The sequence below is a fragment of the Mesocricetus auratus genome, unplaced genomic scaffold, assembly GCF_017639785.1.
Source record: "Mesocricetus auratus isolate SY011 unplaced genomic scaffold, BCM_Maur_2.0 Super-Scaffold_100018, whole genome shotgun sequence".
Lineage (NCBI taxonomy): Eukaryota > Metazoa > Chordata > Mammalia > Rodentia > Cricetidae > Mesocricetus > Mesocricetus auratus.
This window is the reverse complement of record NW_024429199.1, coordinates 34,180,459-34,207,274: the sequence shown is the minus strand read 5'-3', so window position 1 is coordinate 34,207,274 and position 26,816 is coordinate 34,180,459. Positions and strand designations below refer to the sequence as shown.

The 26,816-nt window shown below is 39.4% G+C and overlaps 1 protein-coding gene across 3 annotated transcripts in view; it reads right to left on the bottom strand.

The window, feature by feature from the left end:
• The window catches only part of Grm1 (glutamate metabotropic receptor 1), a 367,695-nt gene that overhangs the window by 87,543 nt on the left and 253,336 nt on the right, over positions 1-26,816 (bottom strand). For all 3 annotated transcript variants that reach the window (XM_040758193.1, XM_040758192.1, XM_040758191.1), the window contains one exon: positions 5,893-6,128. In XM_040758193.1, coding sequence (XP_040614127.1) covers positions 5,893-6,128 — 236 coding nt within the window. The remainder of the gene's footprint in view (positions 1-5,892; positions 6,129-26,816) is intronic.

The following is a 26,816-nucleotide window of genomic DNA, read 5'->3' as shown; positions in this document are numbered from 1 at the left end:
ATGTTCCAAAAGTCAACTCCTACCAGCACTGCTTGAGACACTCAGTGTTTTTCCATTTTGATTGCATTGTGATAATCACAGTGTGCATAATTCAGTATCTCACATTCAGGAGGATTATACCTCCCATGCTTCTGATATTGCAGCTTGGCTTTATAGTCCCCATTTAATAGCTCTGTAATATTCTTTCCCATTAAAGCACTATAATTACTTAGCCATTCTTATCTTATTGTTGGACATTTAGGATGCTTCCAATTTCTCTTATTAAAAAACAATGAATATGAGACAAAGGGTTTTTCTTGGCTGTTGCTGTTACTATTTTTAGAGTGTTCCCTTATAATAGATTCCTAAACATGTAATTACCAAACTAAAACCATGGTAGCTAGGGATCTCTTAGAAACACGTATATAATTTTGTGGTAGGGCAGTGTGTTAATTAAGTGTATAAGTTTACAGAACTTAATGTGTCCTCGGCCTCTTTTTTAAGTATACTCCATTTATAGTCACAATTTTGGTTTTATTTTTCTACTTAATTTCTCATTCATACAGTTGGAAGCAAATGGGAACAATGCTTTTTAGAAAGTGTACTCTTGTGTTTGTCTGTTGTCCAAGGTAGAATGAAATAATTTGGTGGTAATGCTCACCAGTAAATGACTTGTATGATATTGATGGCAAAGCCATACTAGTGTGGATGTCCCCTCAAAATACATTGATATTTAATTGAAATTGACAGTATTAATAAACTGATAAACTGAAACTTTAGCAACTGGATCTTCAAGAAACTGCGTGAAGGGGGTCATTACAAAGTGGCGGGGGGGGGAGTGGAGATTAATAAAAGACTTTAAGGCTGTCCCCATTCTCTCAAGGCCTCTTGTTCTTCACACCATGCACAGGATGATGTACCCCTTCACTTGTAGATGTGCAGCCTCTAGAACCTTGAAAAACTGAACCTCCTATATTGGTAATTTGCACCACTTGTAGTATTTTGTTACAATAACAAAACAGAATGAGGTATCTGGTAAAATAGCATTTCCAGACTCCTAGTAAGCAGACTAGTAGCTTGGAGACTGCCATTAATTTTTAGACTGTACTTCTTTTTATGATAAGTTTGCTTTATTATTAGTTTTCCAGTTATGTAGACTTTCCGCTTTGGATTTTCCTATCATGGAAGAGAGATCAAAGAAGACTAGCCGCATTCAGTTCCTATTAGCTAAGATAGTCCTCATTTATTTTCATCCATGGTGTCGTAGGGTGTAACTTCTCTTTTTCCCTTTGGAAGTTTGGCTCCAGTGGTAAGTCACAATCCCAAAGATCAACCAAAAAGCTGACTGTCAATCAGAGTTGAGGAAAATGTTATGTCTGTCCACCCCTCCTTTGCATTTGCTCTTTGAAACAGGCTGGCTTAGAACCCAGGCTAGAACTTTAGGAGGGACCTACCATACCCAATTTTTCCTTACTTCTTAAATCTCAATTAACCTTCAATTTATTAGTCCCAAGTTCAAGTGTTCATGGCCTTAACCTACTCCCATCTGCTTCTTAGAACCCCACTTCTGTGCTGTGAAACCATCTGAGCTCACCTCCAGAAAAGACATATGAATCAGAAGGAGGCAAGTATCCTGCAGAAGAACTCTGAGGTCTTCCAGTCCCCAGTCTACTCTAGCCCTGAGACATGAGGGCCAGAGCAGCAAAATCTCCAGGGTGACCCCTAGATTCACAAACTAAACAAATTATTGCTATTTAATATAGCAACTCTTGATGGTGGCTTGTTTTGAAGGTGTACTGTATCAGTAGATAACTGATGAATATTCTCTATAACCTTGTAGTCTATGACCCTGACAGAACAATAGTTTAATTCAATTAAATAACAGAACTCAGCCTAGGGAATGCACGGTGTATTTTTTCCTCCTGAGAGGAATGATACAACATTACACCTGGATCTCACAGAACAAAGTCAAATGTTTGCATAGTTCCTGAGATAAAGAGGGTTTTAGCTAAGGCAGGGAAGCTACACAGTTTTGGAATTGTAGTGTACACAGAGGCAATGTTGAGAAAGGGGTCTTTTATGGTCAATGTGTTCATTGTGCAGTGGTGTGATCTGTGGGATCTGCTACTTCGTGGAAATAGGTACCAAAGCTTAGCTGGAATCATAAAATTCTCTAACCTTGTGTTTTATCCAGACACCATAATTTCTCAAGTGCTATTGTCACAGAGCGATGAAACTGACAGTATTTTCATGCAGTGTGCACAGTATTCACCAGTTGCCTATTTCCTATCAATATTTTTGTTATCATTGGCAATTTGCACCACTTCCAAAATTAATTTATTTGTTAAGATTCAATTTTGTTGTTTTAAAATTGTGTGTGTGTTGGGGGGCTCTTTGCAAGAGCAATACACTCTCTTAACTACTGATCCATCTCTCCAATGCCCTAAGACTTTTATACTTATTTATGTGTGTCTGTGTGAGTCTATGCACATGGATGTGCTGGTGCTCATGCCTGTGTGGAGGCTAAAAAGTATTTCCAGGTGTCATCTTCCAACATTTTCTACCTATATCTATCTCTTCTTATATCTGAAACTTGCTTTTAATTAGAGAACTTCAGTGATCTCACTGTCCCCCCCTCCTCAGAGCTGGGGCTATGAGTGTTTGTAGGAATACCCAGTTTGGGCCGGGCGGTGGTGGCGCACGCCTTTAATCCCAGCACTCGAGAGGCAGAGACAGGCGGATCTCTGTGAGTTCGAGGCCAGGCTGGACTGACAGCCTCCAAAACAATACAGAGAAACCCTGTCTCGTAAAAACAAAACACACACACACACACAAAAAAAAAACCAAAACCAAACAAACAAAAAAGGAATACCCAGTTTGTCCCTTGGGTGCTGGGTTCTGAACTCTGGTCTTCTTAGCTGCAGAGAACTGCTGTTGGGTTTTGTTTACTTGTGTGTTTTTTGTTTTTATAGACAGGGTTTCTCTGTGTAGCCATGGCTGTTCTGGAACTCACTCTGTAGGCCAGGCTTGTCTTGATGTCAAAGAGATTCTCCTGCTTCTGCCTCTCGAGTGCTGGAATTAAAGGTGTGCTGTAGCAAGTCTGGTGATTTGTGTTATTTTTAAGACAAGGTATCATTATGTAGCCTAGGGTGCTTCAAACTCTTAATCCTCCTGCCTCAGTTTCGAGAATGCTAGAATTACAGACCTGAAACATCGTGATAAGTTCCTTCTTGATACTGTTAATCAGCACTGTCAAATGCATCAGTCACATTTCCCTTCACCACGTTTCAAGTTGAATTCACTAAAGACAAATGAACTAATTTTTGGCTCCTCCATGTCACAAGCCACAGTTATGTGCCAGTAGCACTTAGTGGACAGCATCCAGGTGGACTTCCGTTCCTGCAGAAAGTTCTATTGGCCAGTACTGTTCTACATCGCGTTCTTTTTTTTTACCAACTCCATAAATGCAAATTCAATTGTCTTCCTGGTTATTTTAAAGTACTCACAAGTTAGTGTTTTGTGTGACTTGTTGAATTTTCTGACTGAAGAAGACAGTCAGATTATTGCGTGATCCAAAGCTGCTTTCTTTTGGTCAGCTTTGCAGGTCTTGGTGGGTGACTTCTACCTCCTCAAAGCAAAGCCATGCTCGACATTCTGTCAGCCAGTCCCTTCAGCCCATCCAGGATCTCGTTCAGGATAACCCAGAAGCTAATCTCAGTTTCCGTCTTCCCGCCCTCGCCACAGCCTCACACGCTTGCTCTCGGCTCTGCTCTCAGGGGACTTCATTGGTACCTTCCTCTGGCCAGGCCTTCCACATTTCCTCCAAGCTTGTGCTCTCACTGACTCCAACAGCACTGGCCTCGTTATTGCCCTTCCACCAGGCCAGGGTTCACATCCTCTTCCCTCTTTCAGGGAAGCTCCTGCTAAAGCTGGGATGCTGACACTCATCACCTTCAAGTCTATAGTCCTCTTCCCAGCAAGGTTTTCTCCACTCGTCCTTCCTCAACTGCAGTCCTTTGAGTCCAGTGGTTCTTACCTTCTCCATAGCTCGTGTGATCAGGTAATAATGAACATGCCTCGCCCCCTGCTGCTGCTGATCTCCTCCTCCTGTACTTCTGTTCCTCTTCCTTCGAGTCTATTTCAGTCTTTTTCCTTAAGTTGAGTTATAAGCCCTTTACAATGGTAGGTGCTTATTAAATACTTATTGACAGAAAGAAATATATCTCATACAAAAGTAATAGTCTGTACTCTAAGAAAATGCAAGCTAGATGATCATTTAGCTAAGAAGAATTATCTCACAGATGCAAGACCTGTCTTCACAGATGTTACAGTTTAAGTACTAAAGCATTTCTTAGAAAAGCCAGGTAAACAGATTCAGGCATTGTGTACTACCCCAATTCCATTGTTTCTGTTTACTATGGGAAAGAAAGAGAGAGAGAAATACTGCCACTGCTCATTCTAAACATGACAGGTTGGTAAATAAGGAGACTGATTGAGAAAATTTATTGGACTTTTGGAATTCTTACCCTCTGTGAGTCTTTATTAGAGAAGGAAAAAGTCAAAATATGTGCATGGCAAACAGGCTCATTGTGTAGTACCTTCCCACCCCTTCCTCCTGCCTCTCAGGTAGGTTGTATTCTCAATTTCCCTGTAAGCCATGCTGCAGATATTCTAAAAGCCTAGAACGGAAACAGATTTATAACAAAAAGTTTCCCCCAAAGAACTCTTTTAAAAATGACTAAGTTAGAGCTACCATATTCTATTTACATGTATTGGTTTATAAACTTTTCTTGTATCAAATTTAAGTATTATTGAAAATAGAATATTTTGTGCAATAAATATTTCTTACCCTATCTTGTGAAAGCTTATTGTCTTGGATTACTTATCTCTTTCACTTTGATATGCCCAAAGAAAATACATGCTTACAGGTCAAGAGTTATAGATTATACTCTTCTCTTTTCAATTGCTTCTATACACAAGTTCTACACATGAAAATTATATGAATAATTAATTTCTAGGATGTTTCAAGTATCTGCTAACCTCAATCCAGGACACCCACACTTTTTTGTGCCATAAAAAAATGAGACCTTTAGTAGAGTACAATCCATCATTATGTGTAAATCTTCATGCTATATCATCTTTGTATGATCAAATGGCTTAGAATGGCATTATGATAGGGCAAAGACAATTTATTTATTTATTTTTTGCATCATAGATCATACTTGAAAATGATAAGAGGCAGCAATTTCCCTACCCAATAATGATAATTCACATAATAGTTACAGTGTTATAAGTCTAAGCTAAATAATTCCTAAGGGAAAACATCATCCTTTGGGGTCCACCAAGCCCCCAAACAACTTGGGAAGACATGCTACTCTTTCTCCTCGCTTCAGTGCGCCAGCAGCTGCTGTCCAACTGGAAGCCACCCTCTGGCGACCAGGTGAGACTGCACTTTCTTGACACCTGTATCCACAAACATCATGTTCATTTCATGGCCTAAGATGATGCAACCGACTCCTCCCCTGACCCGTAGATTAAAGCAATCACAGAGGAAAGGACCAAATCAATGTTGCTTATATGTGTCTGTGGCTACTATCACATAAGTGTACAAAACCACTTTTCCCCTCCAGTTCAAATACTGAATGTCTAACTGTTCTGTTGGCTTGTCATCTACTTCTTTTGTTTATTTTTGTCACAAGCTCCACCCGAGACTAGTCTTCCTAAAACGTGGGAACATAAATCCATGGTGAGAGAGGGCAATGTACATTTATTTTATTTAAGCTCTTTTATAAGCTAGACTTTCATTTATTCTCCTTTGAAGCCCCAGCCCTGATACAACTTATTCACATTCACAGACTATAATGGAAGTAGAGAAGATGACCCACACTGAGTTGTTACTTTGTCAACAGTTACCTGTGCAAATTTTTTTAAAGTTGGGGTTCTCCTGGAGGTGTCCAGGTAGGCGACACTGGAAACGATGTTGCCAGAACTCGGGGAACCAAGGATTCCTTGTGTTGGTATCTAGCCTCAGCTTCAGGAAGTAGTCATCGAAAGACCTGACCTCTGGAGACTGCAGCTTTATTGTGATTCCTCCATTGGCTTCCACCTCATAGCCTTCAATGACTTCATCTCTGTCTGCCCATCCATCACTAAAACAATTGAGGGGTTGGGGTGAGGAGAGAAGAAGACAATGTCTCACAAATGAGTTCAGAAATATTTACAAGCATAGCAATTAAGAGAAGTGAAAGTCTGCTTGAAGCCACCATAACTAGCTACCCATTAGTGGTTACCCTTTACTAGACAGGAGAAAGTTGTGGGAATGAAAGCTCCCGCTTGTGCATTTGCACAGGGAAAGTGACTACAGCTAAAGTTCACTGAGCATTTCCTAGTCTGAAGATTCCGTCCCTTGCTTTCATGGAACAGAGATGAAATGTTTTCAGAAATTATCTCAAGTTTTGCTGGGTTCAGGCAATCATGTTCCCATGTCTAGTTCTCATAGTGCTAAATAATATAATCATCTTGTAATAATTGTCCACACCAGAGACAACAAAACCTGAATGCCGAGATTTTCACACCAAGCGCTTGGCATGTGAGGGGAACCCTGCAGGTGGTCATGGCAGTGAAAGGACCTGTGAGGAGGTGAGAATAAAAACTCAGTTTAGATGGACTTCATCAACCAGGATCAAGACTTCAGGGAGTCTGATGCCAGATGCTTTATTAACAACAGATTTAAGCATAGAACACTTTAGAAAGTAATTTTCTGGTGTAATACAGTCCCTGGTGCACAAGGAAGTGTACTTACATTGAAACATGACTCATGATACATGTTATTTCTTCCAACAAGATGGGCTCTAGAGATAGGCTACCTGTACTAGCTTAAAGGCTTAAGGAAGGGCCTGGCCTGGTCTTGACCATACAGATACTGTAGGGATCATTTGGGCTGTCAGTCACCTCTTGTCATGGTTGTGAGTAGTTGGAGTGGGGCCTCCAGCTCTACGGAAAATGTAAAGGTCATTTAGACTATTAAGGATCTCTGGTCTCCAGCCTGGTTTACAGAACTAGTTCCAGGACAGCTAGAGATGTTACACAGAGAAATCATGTCTCAAAACACAAACAAACAAAAACTATCTCTGGTCCTAGTTGTAAGAGCTTGAGGGAGCGCCTGGTTATAAGGGCCATTTAGATTACTAGCTACTTCCAGTCCTGGTTGTAGGAGCTTGATTTGGTTTGGCTCAACAGATAAAACAGATCATGGGGTTATTAATCACCTGCAATCCCCATCTTTCTGAATGGAAGAACAGATTTTCCATCTTTCCCATTAGGTAGACAATCCTGTGTTCTTAACATTCCCCATCTCCCTTAGTGATCTGTGGGTGCAAGGACTTTCTTGCTGTACTCCCAACAAATGTGGTACCAACATTATAGTCAAACCATTACAAGAGTTGTATGATATGAGGTAACGGATCAATTTAGCTGCGTTTGCTCCTGGGATATTTTTCTCATTTAGCTCCCATTTGGCCAGAGTATTTTCCCAGTGCTATCCCAAATTAATAGCATTTGTGGAAAACCATCTCACTCCCAAGTATAAAAAACCCTGCTGTTCACCAAGTGGATGCCACTGACATTTTATCTAGAAGGTTGGGTTTTTAAAAACATGTTCGCCTTCTGGAGCAGTCATATCTTCCATGAGGGACGTAGTATCTATTAAATTTTAGTATACATGTCTCCTAAGAGGTACCGAGACCTGAACACACAAAAAGTCTTTCTTTATTCATGATTATCACTGTATGTGAAAAACAGTGAACTCAACTGTGCTGAACTAAAAGAAAGTGGGCTTTTATTGGCCAAGTGAAACATTGCAAAAAATACTACAAGGCACCATGGAGAGGTTGGTCTGGGTGACTAGGCCATCTGGTTTTGTTTATTGTCTATTATATAAATTAGTCTCATAAATTCTCACAGAAACCAGGAGGCAAAGTTTAGCATACATTTCAAAAGGGATGCCTCCCAGACTGAAGAAGAAAGGAATCCTAAGGTTATAAAAACTGGTAAGCAGCTGGGGGATTTTTGTCTCAAAGAGGCGACAAAATAATTGACAATTATAGGTTTGCCAAAATAAATGTGTTAATTAAAGGGAAGTTGGGATCTGCTCACAGGAGCTTAGCAGAGTTAACGGGAATGTTAAGACCACCCTGGCTAGAGAGTAGATTCATCACTAGACACACAGATACATAGCATAACTACAAGAAGCTAATGGAACATGATGCTATAGGCTATGCTACAGAAAGTGTCTTGTTTTCTTTTCATAGAGCAGGAAACTGGGCTGAGTGGATTTGACTGAGCACAGGTCAACCCTGATTACCTGGGAATATGTGTTCTCTCCTTATCTGAGCTAATTGGTTGAGTTCCTAGAAGACCCCCAGTGAACCACCATGAGCTACATTTTCACCAGGTCCAGAGTGATAAAGAGTAGGGCAGAAAATATGTCCCTGAGTTTAAGGAACTTTGGGGCACAGTGGAGACTAACCAGACCAGATCATGTAGACATGCCTCCAATCCTGCTAAGAGAGATTCTTCATAGCCCTATATACGTTCAGTTCCTTCAGCTGCATTCATATTATTGTCCCCATGATGCATAGCTACAACTTCAACTGAGAACAAGATGCATTATTTCCTGCCTACCTTACCATCATCATTTCTGTTATTCATTTAAAGATAAGTTAAGTACTAGAGGTTTTTAAATACAGAAATAGATGTCTAACAAGAATTACAAATCCTATGAGGTTAAGGAAGTGGTCAGTTTCACCATGAGGGAGAGGCTGGAAGTTAAATGCACGTGTGTGTGTGTGTGTGTGTGTGTGTGAGAGAGAGAGAGAGAGAGAGAGAGAGAGAGAGAGAGAGAGAGAGAGAGAGAGAGAGGGAGAGATAGACAGAGACAAAAATAGAAAAAGTGTGAGTGAGTGCCTATATCTGTGTGTCTGTATGTGTGTGTGTGTGTTTATGTGCCTATGTGTGTATGTTTCTGTGTAAGAGTGAGTGTGAGTACGAGAGAGAGAGAGAGAGAGAGAGAGAGAGAGAGAGAGAGAGAGAGAGAGAGAGAGAGAGAGAGAGAGAGAGAGAGAGCTGGGACATCCGTAAGATGGTGATATCTGACCTGAGGAGGTCTCTGGTAGAGGCAGTCATCTGAAGAGATGGAGTAAGAGAAGTGTGGCATAAGCTGGGATGAGCATAAGCATTCCAGCCTAAGGACCAGGGGACAGGCCTGTTACTCCTAAGGTCCCTCCCTCTTCCTTCCTCCAGCAGGTTTAGTGGCCAGAGTACAGCACCCATGATGGGTTTCTCTGCTCACTGTCACTGAATATGAGGGATAGTCAAATTGATTTAAGAGATTGACTTATTCACCTTTCTTTTTGATCAATCTACTAAGAAAGGCATAACCTTTAAATCCACATTTAATTGTCTGCTGTAAAGAAATACAAATCATGATGAAAGGGAATAGGAATACATTTAAATTCATAGATTCAAATAAATTCTGTTACATCTTAACTACTTCTGCAACAGCTGGAGTTTGAACTATAGTTCATGTCATGTTAAAGGAGACCAAATCAAAACCAGTTAGACTTTCAAGGATTTCTGCCTATGGTTATTATTTGAAATCAAAATGAATTTCAGCATAAAGAAAAGAATTACTTTTTTACATAGAGGTCAGTATGAATGTGTTGCTTCCCAAAATTCAGTATTGTGAGATATTTATTTAGTTTACCATCTATTTAAGAAATGCATACCATTGTAATTTTAAATATGAGTGAAAATTGTAGATCTGTTTTGCTTTCTCCCTCCCCCATCTCCATCTTCTCCTCTTTGTCAATCGCTACCGATTTTCTTTCTTTCTTTATGTCCCATTTTTGTAAATAAAACATAATGTGTTAATCCAAGAAGCAGAACATTTTTGACCTCCGCATCTTGGGAACAAAGCATTCTCTGTGAACACAGACCAATTTGCAGCTTAGATAGTTGGAGCCCTACATCCTTTGATTGCAAGTTGAGTGCTTTCATCCCCATTAAAGATGACTCCCCTTCCAAAAGTTACAGCTGGTGTTAAATTCAAGAGGCCATAAAATAAAGGCAAGAAAAGAACGTGGCAGCAAAATCATTCAGGCAGGATTACTTGGTGATATTTATTTAAGTAGGGTGTGATTGGAATATTATATGTGAGCTTAAATCTGTTTCCAGTAATGTGCAAGGAACTTTTATTGTCATTGACTTTTTTTTGAAGTATGGTATAATTAAACAATCTTGGCTGACCTGGAACTTACAATGTAGACCAGGCTGGCCTAGAACCCATAGAGATCCACATGCCTCTTCTTCAATTAAAGGTGTGTGCCACAACTCGCAGAACATATAAGGAATTTAAATAAAATAATCTACTTAGAAATATTGGTAAGGTAACTCTTCATTTTCATACTTTAAATTACTTTATCTGTGTATCCCTTGCCAAGTACACTTACAGAGAATGTTAAAGGCCATTTTCCTGTTTAGCTGTGTTAGAAATTTGGGTAACAACTTGTGTGTGTGTGTGTGTGTGTGTGTGTGTGTGTGTGAATTTTCTATGAAATGTATTTTAACAGGGAGCCAGAGGCATCCCTCCTAGTGTGCACTGTACTTGACCTGAGGTAACTTCCATCACCTGGTCACCTCTCATGGCTTGGGAGGAGAGTCCACTTCAGACATCACTGGGTTCTGAGAGGCACATATACGGCCTCTGGCATCTCATGCCGCATCACCTGCTCCCCAATTATGAGTTCCTTTCCCTGCCTGGAACCTGGAAAGAAACCTGCACACTGTGGAGGAACAGGGCAATTGTCTAACAGAAAACCCAATCAATGCCTTAAGGATTTTAAAAAAAAAAATAGAATCCTCAGTTCTTATGCCCCTTCAGTTATTTTATGTGTTTACATGTGAGCCTACATGTTCACATGTGTACATATGTATGTATTTGCATATGTATGCTGGAGATTGATGTTAAGAGTTTTTCCATTTGTTCCCTAACTTATTTTTCAAGTGTGGTTCTCAGTGAAGCTGGGACTCGTTTAGCTAGGCTGGCTGGCCAGTGAATTCCAGGGAGCCTCCAGCCTCTACTTCTCAGTGCTGGGGATACAGGTGCCTGCTGTTGCATCTGGCTCATTTTACGTTTGTGCTGGGGATCAAACTCAGGTCATCATGCCAACTTGGCAAGCACTTGGCTGACTTGAGTCTTCTCCCCAGGTTCCTGCTCTCAATATTTTTATTCAGCAATTCTTCAAAAGGTTATCCTCTCCCTGCCAAGTCATTTTTCTCTTCCTTATAAAAATTTCCTGCATGAAACTTGAATAACTGTAAGATTTCTTCTACCAAACAATTTCTGGCACTAATAACAGGAAAATATGGTTTCTTCAAACTCCATTAGTGACTTCACTGAGCTTCATAGGTATTATTTTTGCAAGAACTGGATAGTAAACATTAGAAATTATAGAATATATTAATGTTCCTTAAATATACAATTATTTTAGGAAATATATTTATATTTTATTAAGTTCAATTTGATGCCAAACCATTTTTCTTTAAATGTTATGAATTCAAAGAGCGTTCTTTTTGTTTTTTTTCGAGAGAGTTTCTCTGTAGCTTTGGAGGCTGTCCTGGAACTCACTCAGTAGACTAGGTTGACTTAGAACTCACAGAGATCCTCCTGCCTCTGCCTCCCGGGTGCTGGGATTAAAGGCACACACCACCACCGCATGGCTGAACTTTCTTATTTTTGTAATAATCTATTTTTATTTTATTTTCATTGGTGTTTTGCCTGCATATATGTCCATGTGAGGGTGTCAGAAGCCCTGGAACTGGAGTTACAGACAAGTGTGAGTTGCCCCATAAGTGCTAGGAATTGAACTCAGATCCTCTGGAAGAGCAGACAGCATTCTCAACAGCTGAGACATCTCTCCAGCCTCAAACTTGGCTCTATTCTGAATCTCTATTTTTCATTTTTTTGAGACAGGGTTTCTCTGTATAGCTCTGAATGTCCTGGAACTAGCTCTGTAGATTAGGTAGGCCTTGAATTCGGAGATCCACCTGTCTCTGTCTCCTTAGTGCTTGGATTAAAGGCACGTGCCACCACTGACAGCCAAACTCTGTATTCTTAATAGTAAAATTATAACTCATTTAAAATATTCTAAGGATTTTGAGACAGAGTCTGTCACTGAACCTACTGCTTGCCAATTTAGCTAGGAAAATCGAATAAAACAGTATCTTCTAAACACATGTGGGAGTAGAGAAACAGCTAAGTCAGCAAACTAGGAGCCCAGAACCCATGAAAAAGAAAAAAGCTGCGAGTACATGCTTTCAGTGGTACATACTGGCAGTCCCAGAGTTGGAGAAATGGAGACAGGTGAATCCCTGGAGCCAGCTAGACAGCAAGTCTAGCCTGCTTTGCAAATTTCAGACCAGTAAGAGCCCTTGTCAATGAAAAAACTAGGTGAAATATGTATGAGGAACAAAAGCTATGGTTGTTCTCTAGCCTACACACACACACACACACACACACACACACACACACACACACAAACACACGCACTCACACATTTGTACATACACATAGAACTCACATTCAAACAAGCATAAGATTCTATAATTTATAGTATGAAACAAATTAATAATGGTTGAAGAAGTATATCATCATGTAATTTATGTGAGCTTATGGGAAATATGGGAAATTTCATAAAGGCAATGCAGTGGTCTTTTTACACCCATCATTTAGACTGTTGCAGATCACTTGTTTGTTTGCTTGTTTTGTTTTGTTTTTCAATTACTACTTAGAGGTCTCCAGACCATGGCACGAGAAAATAAGGTGATGATGATCTCGACCCAGTGGATTTGCTAAGATGAGTCGTAAGCCTGGCAAATCAGGTTGGTCAGATATCTCAACCCTGGAGAAGGGAGAGCTACTTACCAGGAGAGGACATCTCCCTCCAGACTGTGCTTAACTGAATGTTAAAAGTTCTAGGTTTCAAGAAAAGATCCAACTGAAAGGCACGGGAGAACTGGCACCCGGGCAGCACAGAATCCAAGGCTGGAAACAATAAGTGTTCTCATTTTCCAGAGTAAAGTCCATATTTCCATGGTGTTTGTTAAAGTACTAAGAAAGGTCTTCTCTCAGTACTGAGGAAAACGTGTTCCTAAGTTCAGTTCTGCCCAACAGAGACTAAAGAGCAAGATAAAAAGGGATCAAAGGACTCTGACCTTCCTCTAGAGCTACCTTAAGAAACATAGATGTCCCAGGACTCAAAGACAAACAACAGGTAGGATCAAATAAAGATTACCAGACACATAACTCTGTGTGCCATATGATAGGAAGAGAAATATTAAAGCCATAACACTAAATAATTACTACATGGCAATGTAGGTCAAGGAGCAGGTTCCAGAGTCACATGACAGAATGACAATGGGTATATTTTAGATTGAGGAAAGCTCTGAACTCTCAGGAGTACTTTGAAGAGACAATATTAGGTCTTGTGAAGTCCTAAGTACCAGCAGTAGCTTCCCAAGATGGATTTGGGGGCATATCAGAATACAGTTTTTATTTTATTTATTTTATAAGGCACTTGGGATTCCTCTCTGAGTTGTTTAGCAATGAGGTGTTTCTGACCTTGTAATGACATAGAAATAGCCTACCATTTGTACTAATATTCTCAGCCTCAACTGACAATATCACTTGTAAAAGAGATGTGTGAATTTGTATGGAGGTGGGGATAATGGGCCATGAGGAGCCAGGGTTTTGAAGATGAAAGTAGAGAGTGAATGAGCTATGGCTGAATGATTTTCCAGGGGCACCTTTTAACTCTCTGAGATGACAAGGAGGATGTCAGAATCTTTCAGTGTCTTTGTAAAACAGATTTATTTTCCAACTTGAGCAAAAGGTCAAAGCACACTAATTTGTGGATTTTTTGAAAGCAAATCCAATGGTTTAATAACTTCATTAACGAATTCCCCCAACAGTCATGGTGCAGTTTATCCTAACCTTTCATTCCTAGGTCCTATTATTAGAAGCAAGAAAATGCCCATACCAGTTGGGGTCAACAGCAATATGGCTTGTTAACTCATTTTAAATATCCAAATAATTCCTGATTTTTTTCATTCAAAGTAAAATATTTTTTTTGGTTTTCGGAGATAGGGTTTCTCTGTGGCTTTGGAGACTGTCCTGGAACTAGTTCTTGTAGACCAGGCTGGTATTGAACTCACAGAGATCCGCCTGCCTCTGCCTCCAGAGTGCTGGGATTAAAGGTGTGTGCCACCACTGCCCGGCTAAAGTAAAATATTTTTTTATAAATATTGAAGTTTCTCATAAGCTGGTCAAGTAAATTCATATGTGATTCCACTTAAAATAATAACCTAGTTGTAACAAATTAAATTTAATCAAGAATCAATAAGTGATCCTTGGAGGCTAGAAATAGTGAGAAATCAGGACCAAATGAGAGAACGGAACCTAGTTTCTCTGCTAGAGGATGGAAAATGAGTTCTAGCTTCCATTTGCTCATGGCAAAGATGTTCCATGAACCATGGCAGTCATGGAGCTGAAGCTGATACCCCAGCATAGAGCTGCAAGCTTTGAAGACTAATAGAACTGGAATGTACAGGATACCCACCAGCATGCAGAAGCTCGAATCAGTGCCTGGACTAGGATAGAAATCGCAGGGATTCACAAAACATATGTGATGCATGAATCTAAAACAGAACCTACGGCCACTGTAGATCAGGGCTGCAGGACTTCCTGAAGCCCAGGAGTGACAAGTTTGCCCCTGAGCTGTTGACAGGTGGTGGAAACTTGAAGAGATGGAACACAGCTGGAGGTTTTAATTCCTGGAAGGGTGCCTTAATGATGACTAGAGCCATTCTCTTCCCTCCTCTCTACTCCCCTTCCCTCTCCTTGCCACCCTTCCCCTCCTTTCCTTTCTATCCCTTTCTCTTCCTCTCTGTCTTTTCCAGTTCTCAACATAAAATACTACCAAAGACACAAGAGAGTCAGCCAATTATGAACTGAAGCCTCTAAGATTTCAAGCCAGTGCTTTTTGTTTTGTTTTCTTTATATGTTAATCACCTAAAGTATTTATATACAGAACTGACTAATACAATGATACAAAAGCCACAATAAAAGAAATTATCAAGTCTCCTGTAAGATTATTGATAATCACTAGAACCCACATAAAATGTCTTTGCAAGTCGATGTTTACAAATGGCTTCAAAATCTAAGGAAGCCTGAATGTTTATTAGATAAATGCTGCAGATGGAGAAGTGTGCAGACGATTAAAGTTCAGTTAGGGATTCACTTCTAATGGTCTATTCTACAACATGGGAAGTGGACTTGTTTGCAATGTATTGTATTTTTTAATATATCATTTTTTATTTTAATTTTAAATAGCTTGTTTTACATGTCAATCCCAGTTCCCTCTCCCTCCCCTCCTCCCGCACTCCCCTTCCCCCCCAGCCTCCCACCCTGTTGCCAATTCCTTCCACATAGGGGATATCTAGAGTCTGTCATTTCACTCCGGGTAGGGTCCAGGCACTCCCCTAAGAGTCCAGGCTGAGAGAGCATCCCTCTTTGTGCTATGGGCACACAATGACTGTTTGTATTCCAGGGATAGATACTGATCCACTGCTCAAGGCCCCATAGGTTGCCCAGGCCTTCTCACTGGCACTCACATTTGGGGGGGTCCAGATCAGTCCCATGTTAGCCTCCCCGCTGTCAGTCTGGGGTCCAAGAGCTCTCCCCTGTTCAGATCAGCTGTCTCTGCTGGTTTTGCCAGCCCATTCTTTGCCAATTTGCTCATCACTCCTCTCTGTCACTGGGTTCCTTGGGTTCAGTTCAGTGTTTAACTGTGGGTGTTTGCCTCTGCTTCCATCAGTCACAGGATGAAGGCTCCCGGATGGTTATAGACATCAAGTTCATTACCAGGAATGGGCATTCGAGGTGGTCTCTCCACTATTACTTAGCTTGCCAATTGGTGTTATCCCTTTAGATCACTAGAGGTCACTCTGGTGCCTGATCCGTCTTCTAACCTATGATTCCCTCTTCCCCCTATTCTACCCCCACCCACTCAACTTCCTGTTCCCCCATGACCTACTCTGTCTTTCTCTTCTCCCCCTCTCTTCTTCCCAGCTCCCACTCCCTCTTACCCCTCACCATGTTCCCCATCCATTCAGAGGATCTTGTCTCAATACTCTTCTCTTGGGTACTATGCATATATGCATATCTTTTAGGTTCTTTCCTGTTTCCCAGACTCTCTAGAAACCATATATGAGTGAGTACATACCATGTTTGTCTTTTTGTGACTGGGTTACCTCACTCAGGATGGCTTCCTCCAGTGCCATCCATTTACCTGCGAATTTAAGATTCCATTTTTTTTTTTCTGCTGAGTAATACTCCATTGTGTAAATGTACCACATTTTCTCCACCCACTCTTCAGTTGAGGGGCATCTAGGTTGCTTCCAGGTTCTGGCTATTACAAATAATGCTGCTATGAACATAGTGGAGCAGATGCCCTTGTTGTATGAATTTGCCTCATTTGGATATATGCCCAAGAGTGCAATTGCTGGGTCCATGTATTGTATTTTTAAAGTACGCAAAGGAGGGATGGAGAGATGGCTTGGCAGTTAAAAGAGCTTGCCACTCTTGCAGAAGACCTGGGTTCTGTTCCCAGCACTTGCAACAGATGACTCAGCCACTTGTAACTCTAGTTTCAAGGGACCTGATGTCCTTTCATCTGTGTGTTCCTGTAAGAACATGGCACACAAACACTCACACACACACACACATCTTTTTAAAAAATTTTCAGAGCCCTCATACAATGTATGTGAGATAATAGATGTGTCCATTAAACATTTAATTAATCACAATATATATATATATATATCATAATATCACACTGTACCCCCAAATATATGCTAGGATCGTTTGTCATTTAAAGCCTGCTGAGATGAGCCCACTGTCATGCATGAGTTCATACACACATAACACACACACACACACACACACACACACACACACACACCAGATAAGTAAGCCAACAACATTCATAAAAGGATTAAATTCTGATTTTAAAAAGTTTTACTGAAGTGGTTCATAGTCTATCTCTATGCTATAATAAATTCTAAGAATACAGTGATATGAAAGCTTAAAAGTAATCAAAGACCCTTCTGTCCGAAAAATGGCAAAAACAAATGACACATTCTTCAAAACATCATCAACCACTCCGGAATCAAACAGAAACTAGAGACAGCATTTGAAAAGGCAAACTATAGCTGGAGGTGTGGCACATTGGTAGAGCACTTGCCCTGCACAAGCAAGGCTGTGAGTTTGATTCTCAGCATAGGAGAAAATAAAACAAAGCAACAAAAACAGAATAACCAAAAAGGGAGGAGAAGAGAAATAACAATATAAGGACATGAAATCCCAAGTCTTTCAGTAATTACAACTTAATACATTGGTTTAAAACAGGGTTTCCATTGATTTAAACAGAAATGCTCATGGTTGCATCTTCTGTGTAATGTATTCATCTAACATGCAAACATACCAAAAATAAAAGCAACAAAGGAGTTAGCAAATAATGGCTATAGTGAGGTGGGGGTCATTTTAATATAAAAACCAATTTGTCTTCAGTTCGATGTCATTATCATAAACAAGAGGAGTCAGTATATCTGGAAGATACAATGGTTTGAAATTTATATACAGAATCACACAGCCTCTAGATAGAAAACAAACTCATGGAAATCATTATCTGATTCTCTCTTTATAGTACAGCACACTTGAATTAATTATTAGATCAAAATGGGTAGAACTAGAAAAACTACTAATTGAATTTAAATAAAATACTAAATAGTAAGAAGCACCTTCTGTGGCTATAAAGAGGATGTCTATTGCAAGAAATGTTTACATTAGAAAAAGGAGAAAGTTAAAAATGTGAACTAAATATAAAACTTAAGAAGCTAGCATCAGCCATGGTGTGTCTGTACCTGGGAGACCAAGACCTTAGGATCACAAGTTTGAGATAAACTAAGGCTATATAGTGAGAACCTATGACTCTATCCCCCCCCCAAGAGGAGAGAGAGAAAGAGAGAGGGGGGAGGGAGAGAGAAGCTGAAAAACATTGTTTCTTAGAAAACACTAAAATTACAAAATCCATAGTCTCCTGAGGTTGCTGGTACAGATGAAAAAGAAAGTACAAATGTGCAGCACTTAGTATAAAATTAAAATATAAATTAGGCTATGAAATTAGAAATACTATGAAATTTTTACTATGTTACCAATTTAACCCTAAACAGAAAATTTCCTAGAAAACCTTTAATTAACAAACCCAACTCGAGACAGAGTATAAAATTTGAATTATCATATGTCTAATTACAATGAACACAGCAGCCTAAAATTAAAAACTACTAGATTTCCAGATGGTTTTACTAGGCTTCCAAGGACAGATCCTCACTATCTTCTATAATCTTATCTAGACAATTTTAAAGTGAATATTCTCTGATTCATTTTATGAAGGCTAAGCCATAGGAAAAAGTCCAACAATTCATTCCAATATCATTCATAGGCTAGTTGCAAGTATTAATACTATAAAATCAAATTCCAGAAGACATTGGAAGATCACACCACAGAAGGGACATTATAACCATATTGAAACAACTAAGTGAAGGATTTGTTTTTCACTGGTTAGCCTCATTAGAAAACTATTAAAAAGTTGATTCATTTCTAGTTATTACCTCAGGCTAATGTTACTAATTTACCTGAAACTGCATCCCTCTTCCCCCTTTTTATTAGATTAAATCATTCTGATATTTTGTTTCAGGTGAGATTTATATAATGAAGACCAACCACTTTAAACTGAATACTTTGGTAGCATTTAGAATAGCCAGTGTTTTGGTAATTGCCATCTCTGTCTAAATCCAAAGTATTTCATTATAACTCACAAATTTTCCTACCCATTAAGCAGAATTTCCTTAGTCCTATCCCTATTCCAGTCCTTTTCCTAGGATATTAGAACATTTGATTTTAAAATTTGTTTATTTGAAAAGTTAGCTTAAATATTTTGAAAACATCATTGAATGTGTTTTGATTTAGGATTAGAAAAGAATTTCCAAGAAGTTCTGAAATAACTGTAAATATACTTCTGCGATTTTGTACTATATGTTTACAAAAAGCATTTTCTCCACATGGATGATTAGGAAATAAAAATGCTGATCAATTCTGAAAAATACTGTAGAAGCTCTACATAATGTGGGGTCAAATATTCAGTCAGGATTAATTTTTTTAAGTGACAATGAACAAATATAAACCTGTTAGTATGTAAATTTGCCTTTGTCTTTAACAAACATTATAATTATATATATAGCATATCACAAAATTGTTTTCAAATAAATTTGTTTATAAATTATTATCATTAAATGTTTGATTTCTATACCTTCTCCATATAGCTATATACCTGGGGTTATATAAAAATGTGAAAGGGATCAAACAGAGACATAGAAAAAGAAAAATAAATCAATAAAATGACTCCTAATGATATTCTGCTAAACTGATAGATCAGAGCCTAGACCAATCATCATCAAAGAGCATGCTGCCGGCAGCTGATGGGAGCAGATCTGCAGAGACCAATAACTAAATGTCAGGTGGAGAGAATCCAGATTGGAGCCCTTTATAAGGCCCCTCCCCTTGGAGCTCAGGGAACTGCATGAAAGAAGGAGAGGAAGAATTGTAGCTCTTCTGATCAAGAACACCAGGAGAACAAGGCCCACAGACTCAATTAAGCAGGGCTTATAGGGGATCACAGAGACTGAAGGGGCAGTCACAGCCTGCATGAGTCAGTGTTAGGTTCTCTGCACATTCATTATGGTTGTGTAGCTTGGTGTTCTTGTAGGACTCCTAACAGTGGGAGTGGAGATGTCTTGGACTCTTTTGCCTACCTTTGGAATCCTTTTCCTCCTACTGGTTTGCCTTGTCAAGCCTTGATATGAGGGTGTGCCAGGTATTATTGTATCTTGTTACATTGTGTTTAGTTCATATCTCTGGGAGGCCTGCTCCTTTCTGAAGGGATACAGAGGAGGAGTGGAGCTGAGGGTGTGGGTGGTGCAGACTGAGGGAGGCAGAAGGAAGGAAAGCAATGGTCCCAACATATTGCATGAGGGAATAGACAGAGACTGGAGATTGAAGATAGAGGAACATTTCCATATATATGAAGAAAGGAATCAAAGATTATGAAGTCCTGATATTGTCAGTATTCAGGCATCTGTACTGGCCTGTCCTTGGGGTTCTGACAGGATATGCCCTCAGCTACAGCCACTAAGAGCACCACCTATGCCTATTCACTATGTTCCCTTTTAAAAGGACCCTACCCACATCCCCCTCCTCTATCTCTATTTCTCTCTCTTTCTGCTTCTTTGTCCATCCCTCTGTCTCTCCCTCTCCCTTCTATTCCTCTCCTATGCTCCTGTTCCCAGAGGATGGTGTCAGTCCCCTCACCTTCCCCCTTATTACAATCCTTTTCTCCAAAACAAACACACAAAACAAAAAAAAACTCCATGTGAACTCTGTTGAGTGGTGTCTTTCTTTCACACACTGTTTTTTTAAAGTTACAATAGATATCAAACACAACCAGTATCATAGTTAACCATTAATTAACTCAAAAGTTCATCAAAAATAAATAAATAAATAAATGACATTATAGTCATACAAACAAATACTATAAATAAATGAGAAAAATCTATGCTATTTAAAGTAACAAAGATGAATCTCATACACATAAGGCTGATTTAAAATAAATGCTAAATAAATTATAATGTTTAAGTCACAGTTATAGTGACATTTCTCTAGTTTTAAAAATCAGAATCATAGTTTTCTTTTGGATACCTACTGGGAGACTCGTGGGCTCAGATGACAGTCCATTTTCTTACCTGGATAGGGGTTATATGACCATTTCCACCTAATTAGAATTGTCCGAGTCTAGCACATTTTTGCCCTTTTCTGCCTAAATGTCATACCTGAAAAGTACATATATTTAAAAGTAAGACATAAAGCAACGCTTAAAGTCAGTCTGGAAAAAATATCCTAAATATCAGTAGACATGTTTACAAACATGTACATGAACACTAAGAAAAGGAAGGACTGTAGTGCTCAAAGTTAAGCTGACTGATAATACGACAGAAATTGGAGGATGTCTGTCACTTCAAATTAAGTGCCGTTGACCTAATCTACCAAGTCTGATAAAACTAATATAGTAAATCATCTCCCCAAGAAAGAACCAAAACAATATTTTATATATCTAAGAAACGATTTCAGCAAACATGAAAATAAAAGATATGTAAGAGTACACCTGAGAAATATTAATAAAAATAAGACAGCTATCACAATTTTAATATAAAAAAATAACTTCAGGTAAAAGCAAATCTCAGGTAATTAATAACTTGAACTCCATATGTAACAACAATTCTCCTTTGCTGTCTAGGAAAACTTATTCACAGGTTTGGATAATTAAAACATAGCCATCGGCTGGAGAGATGGCTCAGCCATTAAAGGCTAGGCTCAGAACCCAAAAATATAAAGCATAGCCATCTTCGGGGATCTTAGCTGGCCTACCTCAGTCTGAACTTTGGTCTATAATGATTCAGATACATGTCAATCCCCTGTGAAAAATTAATTCCATCCTATCTCGGTACTTCCAAATGTTTTCACCTAATACAGCATCAACTCAGAGTCCAAAATCTCCTCTAAATCTGATCAGCTCTTTATTCATGGCTCTCATCACCCCAATCATCTAAATCATGTATGAGTGTGACCGGAAATGGTTCTGCATCTGGGAGCCTGTGAAATTAGACAAAAAAATTATCTGGTCCCAAATAAATATTGGGACATGAATGAGGTTACACAGATGTCCCATTATACAGAAAGAAAATGCAAAAGAAAACCATGCATACCAATTGCAGCCAAGTGAAAGATGAAAACAGCCAAGCAGCAAAACCCAAGGACTGGGAATGGTCCTTTCTTTGGGGACTTTGTCCTCTGGGTCTCAGGACTAGCTGTGTGACTCATGTGTCCTCTAGGATGTATGGTAACACATGTCTACAGATGGGTAAACATACTTGCTCAGTCCATGTTCTGCTCTCCTAATTTTGTGAGTCTGACACTTTTTCTTCCTCTGAAGCTCTCTTCGTGTCCTTGTATGCAAAGTTGCCAGTGTTTCATGTTTGCCAGATGTCCTTAAGAACCTGATAGGCTCCATGTGAGTTCACGAAATGGTTCAGGCAGTAGATTCTTCAAGAAGCCTTTCTTACATAATCCACTCTGTGCTTGTAGATGTTGTGTGGATGGTTGAGATGTCGAGAAGGTTTTTTCTAGTCCCTGCAAAGAACACCCCATGTGACAGCGTAGACCAAACTCTTTTTTAAAATTTCATTTATTTTTTTCATTCTGGCCACAGTATCTCCTCCCTCCTCTCCTTCTAGTCTCTCTCCCTTGACCCTGCTCTGTTCTCACCTCCCAAGTTCACTTTTCCTCCATTTTTGTTCAGGAAAGGGCAGGTCTCCCATGAGTATCAACAAAATATGGCATGTCAAGTTGCAGTAAGACTAAGCACCCCTCCCCCCAACGTATTAGGCTGGACAAGGTGACCTAGTAGGAGGAGTAGGTCCCCAGAGTCAGTAAAAGAGTCAGAGACAGACCCTGCTCCTGCTGTTAGGTGTCCTACAAGAGGACCAAGATGCACAACTGTAACATGTATGTATCGTGCCTAGTTCAGTCCCATGCAGGCCCCCTAGTTGTCAGTTCATAGACTGAACTCTTAATCCCATTGAACTGACAAAGAGTTTTTACAACCTGGACTGGCTGAAATTTTCTTCAATCATTTATTCTTACCCAGTAGCTCTGTCTTCAGTTCATCTCCTTTATTTCACACTCCAATGCAGTTTCCAAAACAAAAGAAAAAGTATGCAAGCCCCACAACGAGGAGCTAAGATGAGCCATTAGTCATTTGCTTAGAAATCAGCAAAGTTCATAATGTACAAATTTTGCTTTCCATATAGTTTCAAGACACGATTCAACTAAGTTTTCAGACATAATACAACAAAGACCCTCTCCCCTCCAGTTTCAACAGCAGGTTCCTCGTCTCCTTTGGGCTCTCACTAGCAAGAGTTTAGTATCTGTCTACCCACTGGCTGCCCATCACTTGAACATTGCTTAGGACAACATCAGTGTTCTCTACCATGCCTCTTTCTGCCTTTTGATTCCTCAGTAGCAGATGCAATTACATCCACATTCTTGTCAGAACTCTGTTGAAGAAAAGCTAGGCTACTGTTCCCTTTAATATCCTTCAGATTCTGCCCATGGACCAATCCCTAGGCCATTCTGGCATTGTGCATGTTTGTTATGTCAGTGTCTCACTACCCAGTAGTAGGAGTCTTACTAGCTTCCTGTTGCTACTGTAACTGACAATTACAAACTTGATGGTAGAAAACAATACAGGTGTATTAGATTACACCCCTGGAAATGATAAATCCCAAATGTCTCTCACTGGTCTAAAACCAAAGTGTCCGGAGTGTAGCGTTCTTTCAGGAGTTAAATGACTGAATCTATTCCTCCCTTATTCTAGACTCTTCGGGTAATCCTCATCTTGAAGTTTATAATATTCTTCCATTTACAAAGGCAGAAACTGCATCACTCTGAGGTGTCCTTCCATCACCACAGTTGGACACTGACCTCAGCCTATGTCTTACTGGACATGATAATTGTCCAGCTCAGAAAGTCCAGAATAACTTCCTCACCTCAAAATGATAATTTTAACTGTATCTGTGTCCTTTATACCCTTTAAGAAAGGTGACATGTTTATAGGTTCCAGTAATGAGAACATATATGTCTTTAGGGCTGCCTGTATTATACATGCAGCAGAGAGTGATGAGAGGTTACTATGAAATGGGAGTATGAAATGTCAGTTGAGATGATTTGTGGGAGAATATGCAGCTCATTGGAAAGTATGAAACTTAGATGGAAGTGACAGCATGAATAAGTAAACTGTGTAGAAAGGAAAGACGTCCAGAGGGATCTGCAAGACTCCATGGGACACTGCAGACATATGGACATAAAACTGAGGGGCTAAAATTACACTGTGCATATCACTGGTTGGCTGACATATCAAGGGACTAGCATATTAGGCTGGGAATCAAACAGCTCCTAGAGGACGCAGGATATGGAATGTTTTGAAGAAAAACAACAGCACAAAATCTCTTTTGGTATTTGGGCGTTGGTAGCGCATGCCTTTAATCCCAGCACTCAGGAGGCAGAGGCGGGCAGATCTCTGTGAGTTTGAGACCAGCCTGGTCTATAAGAGTGAGTTCCAGGACAGCCTCCAAAACAATACAGAGAAACCCTGTCTCTAAACAAACAAACAAAATCTCTTTTGGAATAACTCTGACAGCAGTACAGAAACCAAGTAGAAAAGTCAGAAAAGTAAAGCCTTCACAGACAGCTGAGCTCATTTGGGAAATAAAATGTTGTACCCGTATCTTAGGACCTTTTTCAATATACTACAGTGATATTATGATTAGCTAGTGTAGAAAGGGGGAAGTTTCTACAGTACAGGAACATTTTCTCAGTAGAACCCTCATCCCCAGGAGAGAGAAAAGTCACCACAAAGATGGATCACTGAGCTGCTTTCAAAACAGCCTCAGCTAAAATTAGGGGAAAACTCCAAATCCTTATATATTAGAATGAAATTTCCTTTTATCTTCCTGATCAAACTATAGTAAGCATCTAGATTAGTTGAGCAAAACTTCCTTCGATGTCTTGGAAGTTATCTCCTGGTTTCCCAACCTCAAAGGTTGGATTACCTGCCCACACTAAGCAAATATAAAGAATAAAGAATAATCCACCCCACCATCTCCTTAATGTCAGACACCACAGCAATACTTAATGTTGCAAGTCGGCGATTCACCTCTGCCTTAACCTGAGATTGCTCACTGTTCACAGTTTATACAATGCCATGCAGGATGCTGCCAGGTTGAGACTCTTCTTTGTTCTGGTACATTATCTCAGGATGGTTTATCACATGGGGGTTTTGTGCTAGCTTGGCGCATCAATGTCATTTGACTTAGGTTTTTACAAGCTGATTTTCACTCCCTTGTTATGAAAACCCCTCAGCATAGGCGCTTTCCAGTTATAAATTCCTCCCTTGGATCCAAACACAAAGCCTTTTCCATTACCAGATTCAACTGACGTGAAGTGTATTTATGTGCTGACATAGTGATAAAATTTAAAGAGTTTGTTCCTGCACAGAATCCTGGGATTCATTTAAGGAACTGAAATTCTTTCATCAGTAAAATAGAAGTGCAATGTTATAGATAAAATCTTGACATTTCAGCCACCAGTTATGTTTCTTAAAAAGCAAACAAACAAAGATGCAATTTTTTTAAAAAACTGCACACTATCTAAAACCAAGAATTTTCTAAGTAAAATATCACCTGGTACATAAAAAGCACATCCTCCTTTAATTCTTTTCCAATTGGGACCTTTTTGTATACTGAGTTTTCTTAAAAGAAACAGTCTTTGAAAAACTGAAATTTAAAATATATTTAGAGGTCAGAATGACCTTTTCAAATGACTAAGATTTTACATTTTTTAAAATTTCAAATATACAAAAATATTTCAAAGTCAATATTTTTAAAGAGGTATCAACAATTCATTGAATACAGCCAAGACATGTGGCTATGGAAAATTACATAGAAAGTATAACTCATTAGTGTAGTACAAGTGTGGCAAGGCCAACATTTGATGAGCTGTATGAATGAGATAACCTGGGATATAACAGAAATTAAACTCCTGTACACAAGATAGATTTTATCCAGTGTATGTTTAATTTGTGAGCTATGTGTTAATGTATTTTCCAGACAACAGGCCACTGAAGAAACCAGGCACTGCTCCTGCTTTTGGATTCTGAAAGAACAGTCACCGGTAGATAAACCACAGTGGTAACATAATTTAAAATTTTAAGGTATAGACCTACATGTTAAGCGACGTTTTTACAGAAATCTCAGATAGCATTGGAATTGACCTATCATTTCCCTGGGATGAACTTGGTATAAGCATAGAAAGCTAGCACTGCCCAAGGACAAAGTCTAGTTACTTCTAAGCACAGTGGACATCCACTGAAGGGTTTTATAGAAGGAAGCATGACTGAGAAAAATCATTACTGAGATCGAAAGGATATAGGAAAGAGCCAGAAACCCTGGTCAAGAGACTATCGAAGCACACAGGTTCACAGGTCATGCGCCTGAGGATCGGTTTATAATAATACAAATTATACTCAGGCATTTCAAAATTTTTAGACCAGCTAGAGTTCTTAACCATTGAGCCATCTCTCCAGCCCCCATTTCAAACTTTTTCAAATGGCTTTTTTACACATTACCGTATTTCCTTCCCACTTTGTTGATTGTAGTAAAATAACATTTCTAATGACTGTAATTTCCTCGAGCCTGACATAGTAATGTTGGGAAAGACAGCTATTTCAAGTGTCAAAAGATCCCAGAGAGAACTTATAGCAGAACTGGATAACAGCAAGCATCTAGGCCATTGAGATTTTTTCCACACATTAACACAAAGCATACTAAATGATTTATCAAATGTCATATTCTACTCAGGGGCAGAACTAGTACCAGAACCCAGTCTAGAGGCCCTGATTACCTCACTGACTGCTGCATTAATCATTAAAAAGAACTTGGCTTATAATGAAGTTAGTATACACACATTTAAGCTTAGAATGAATTATAAGCAA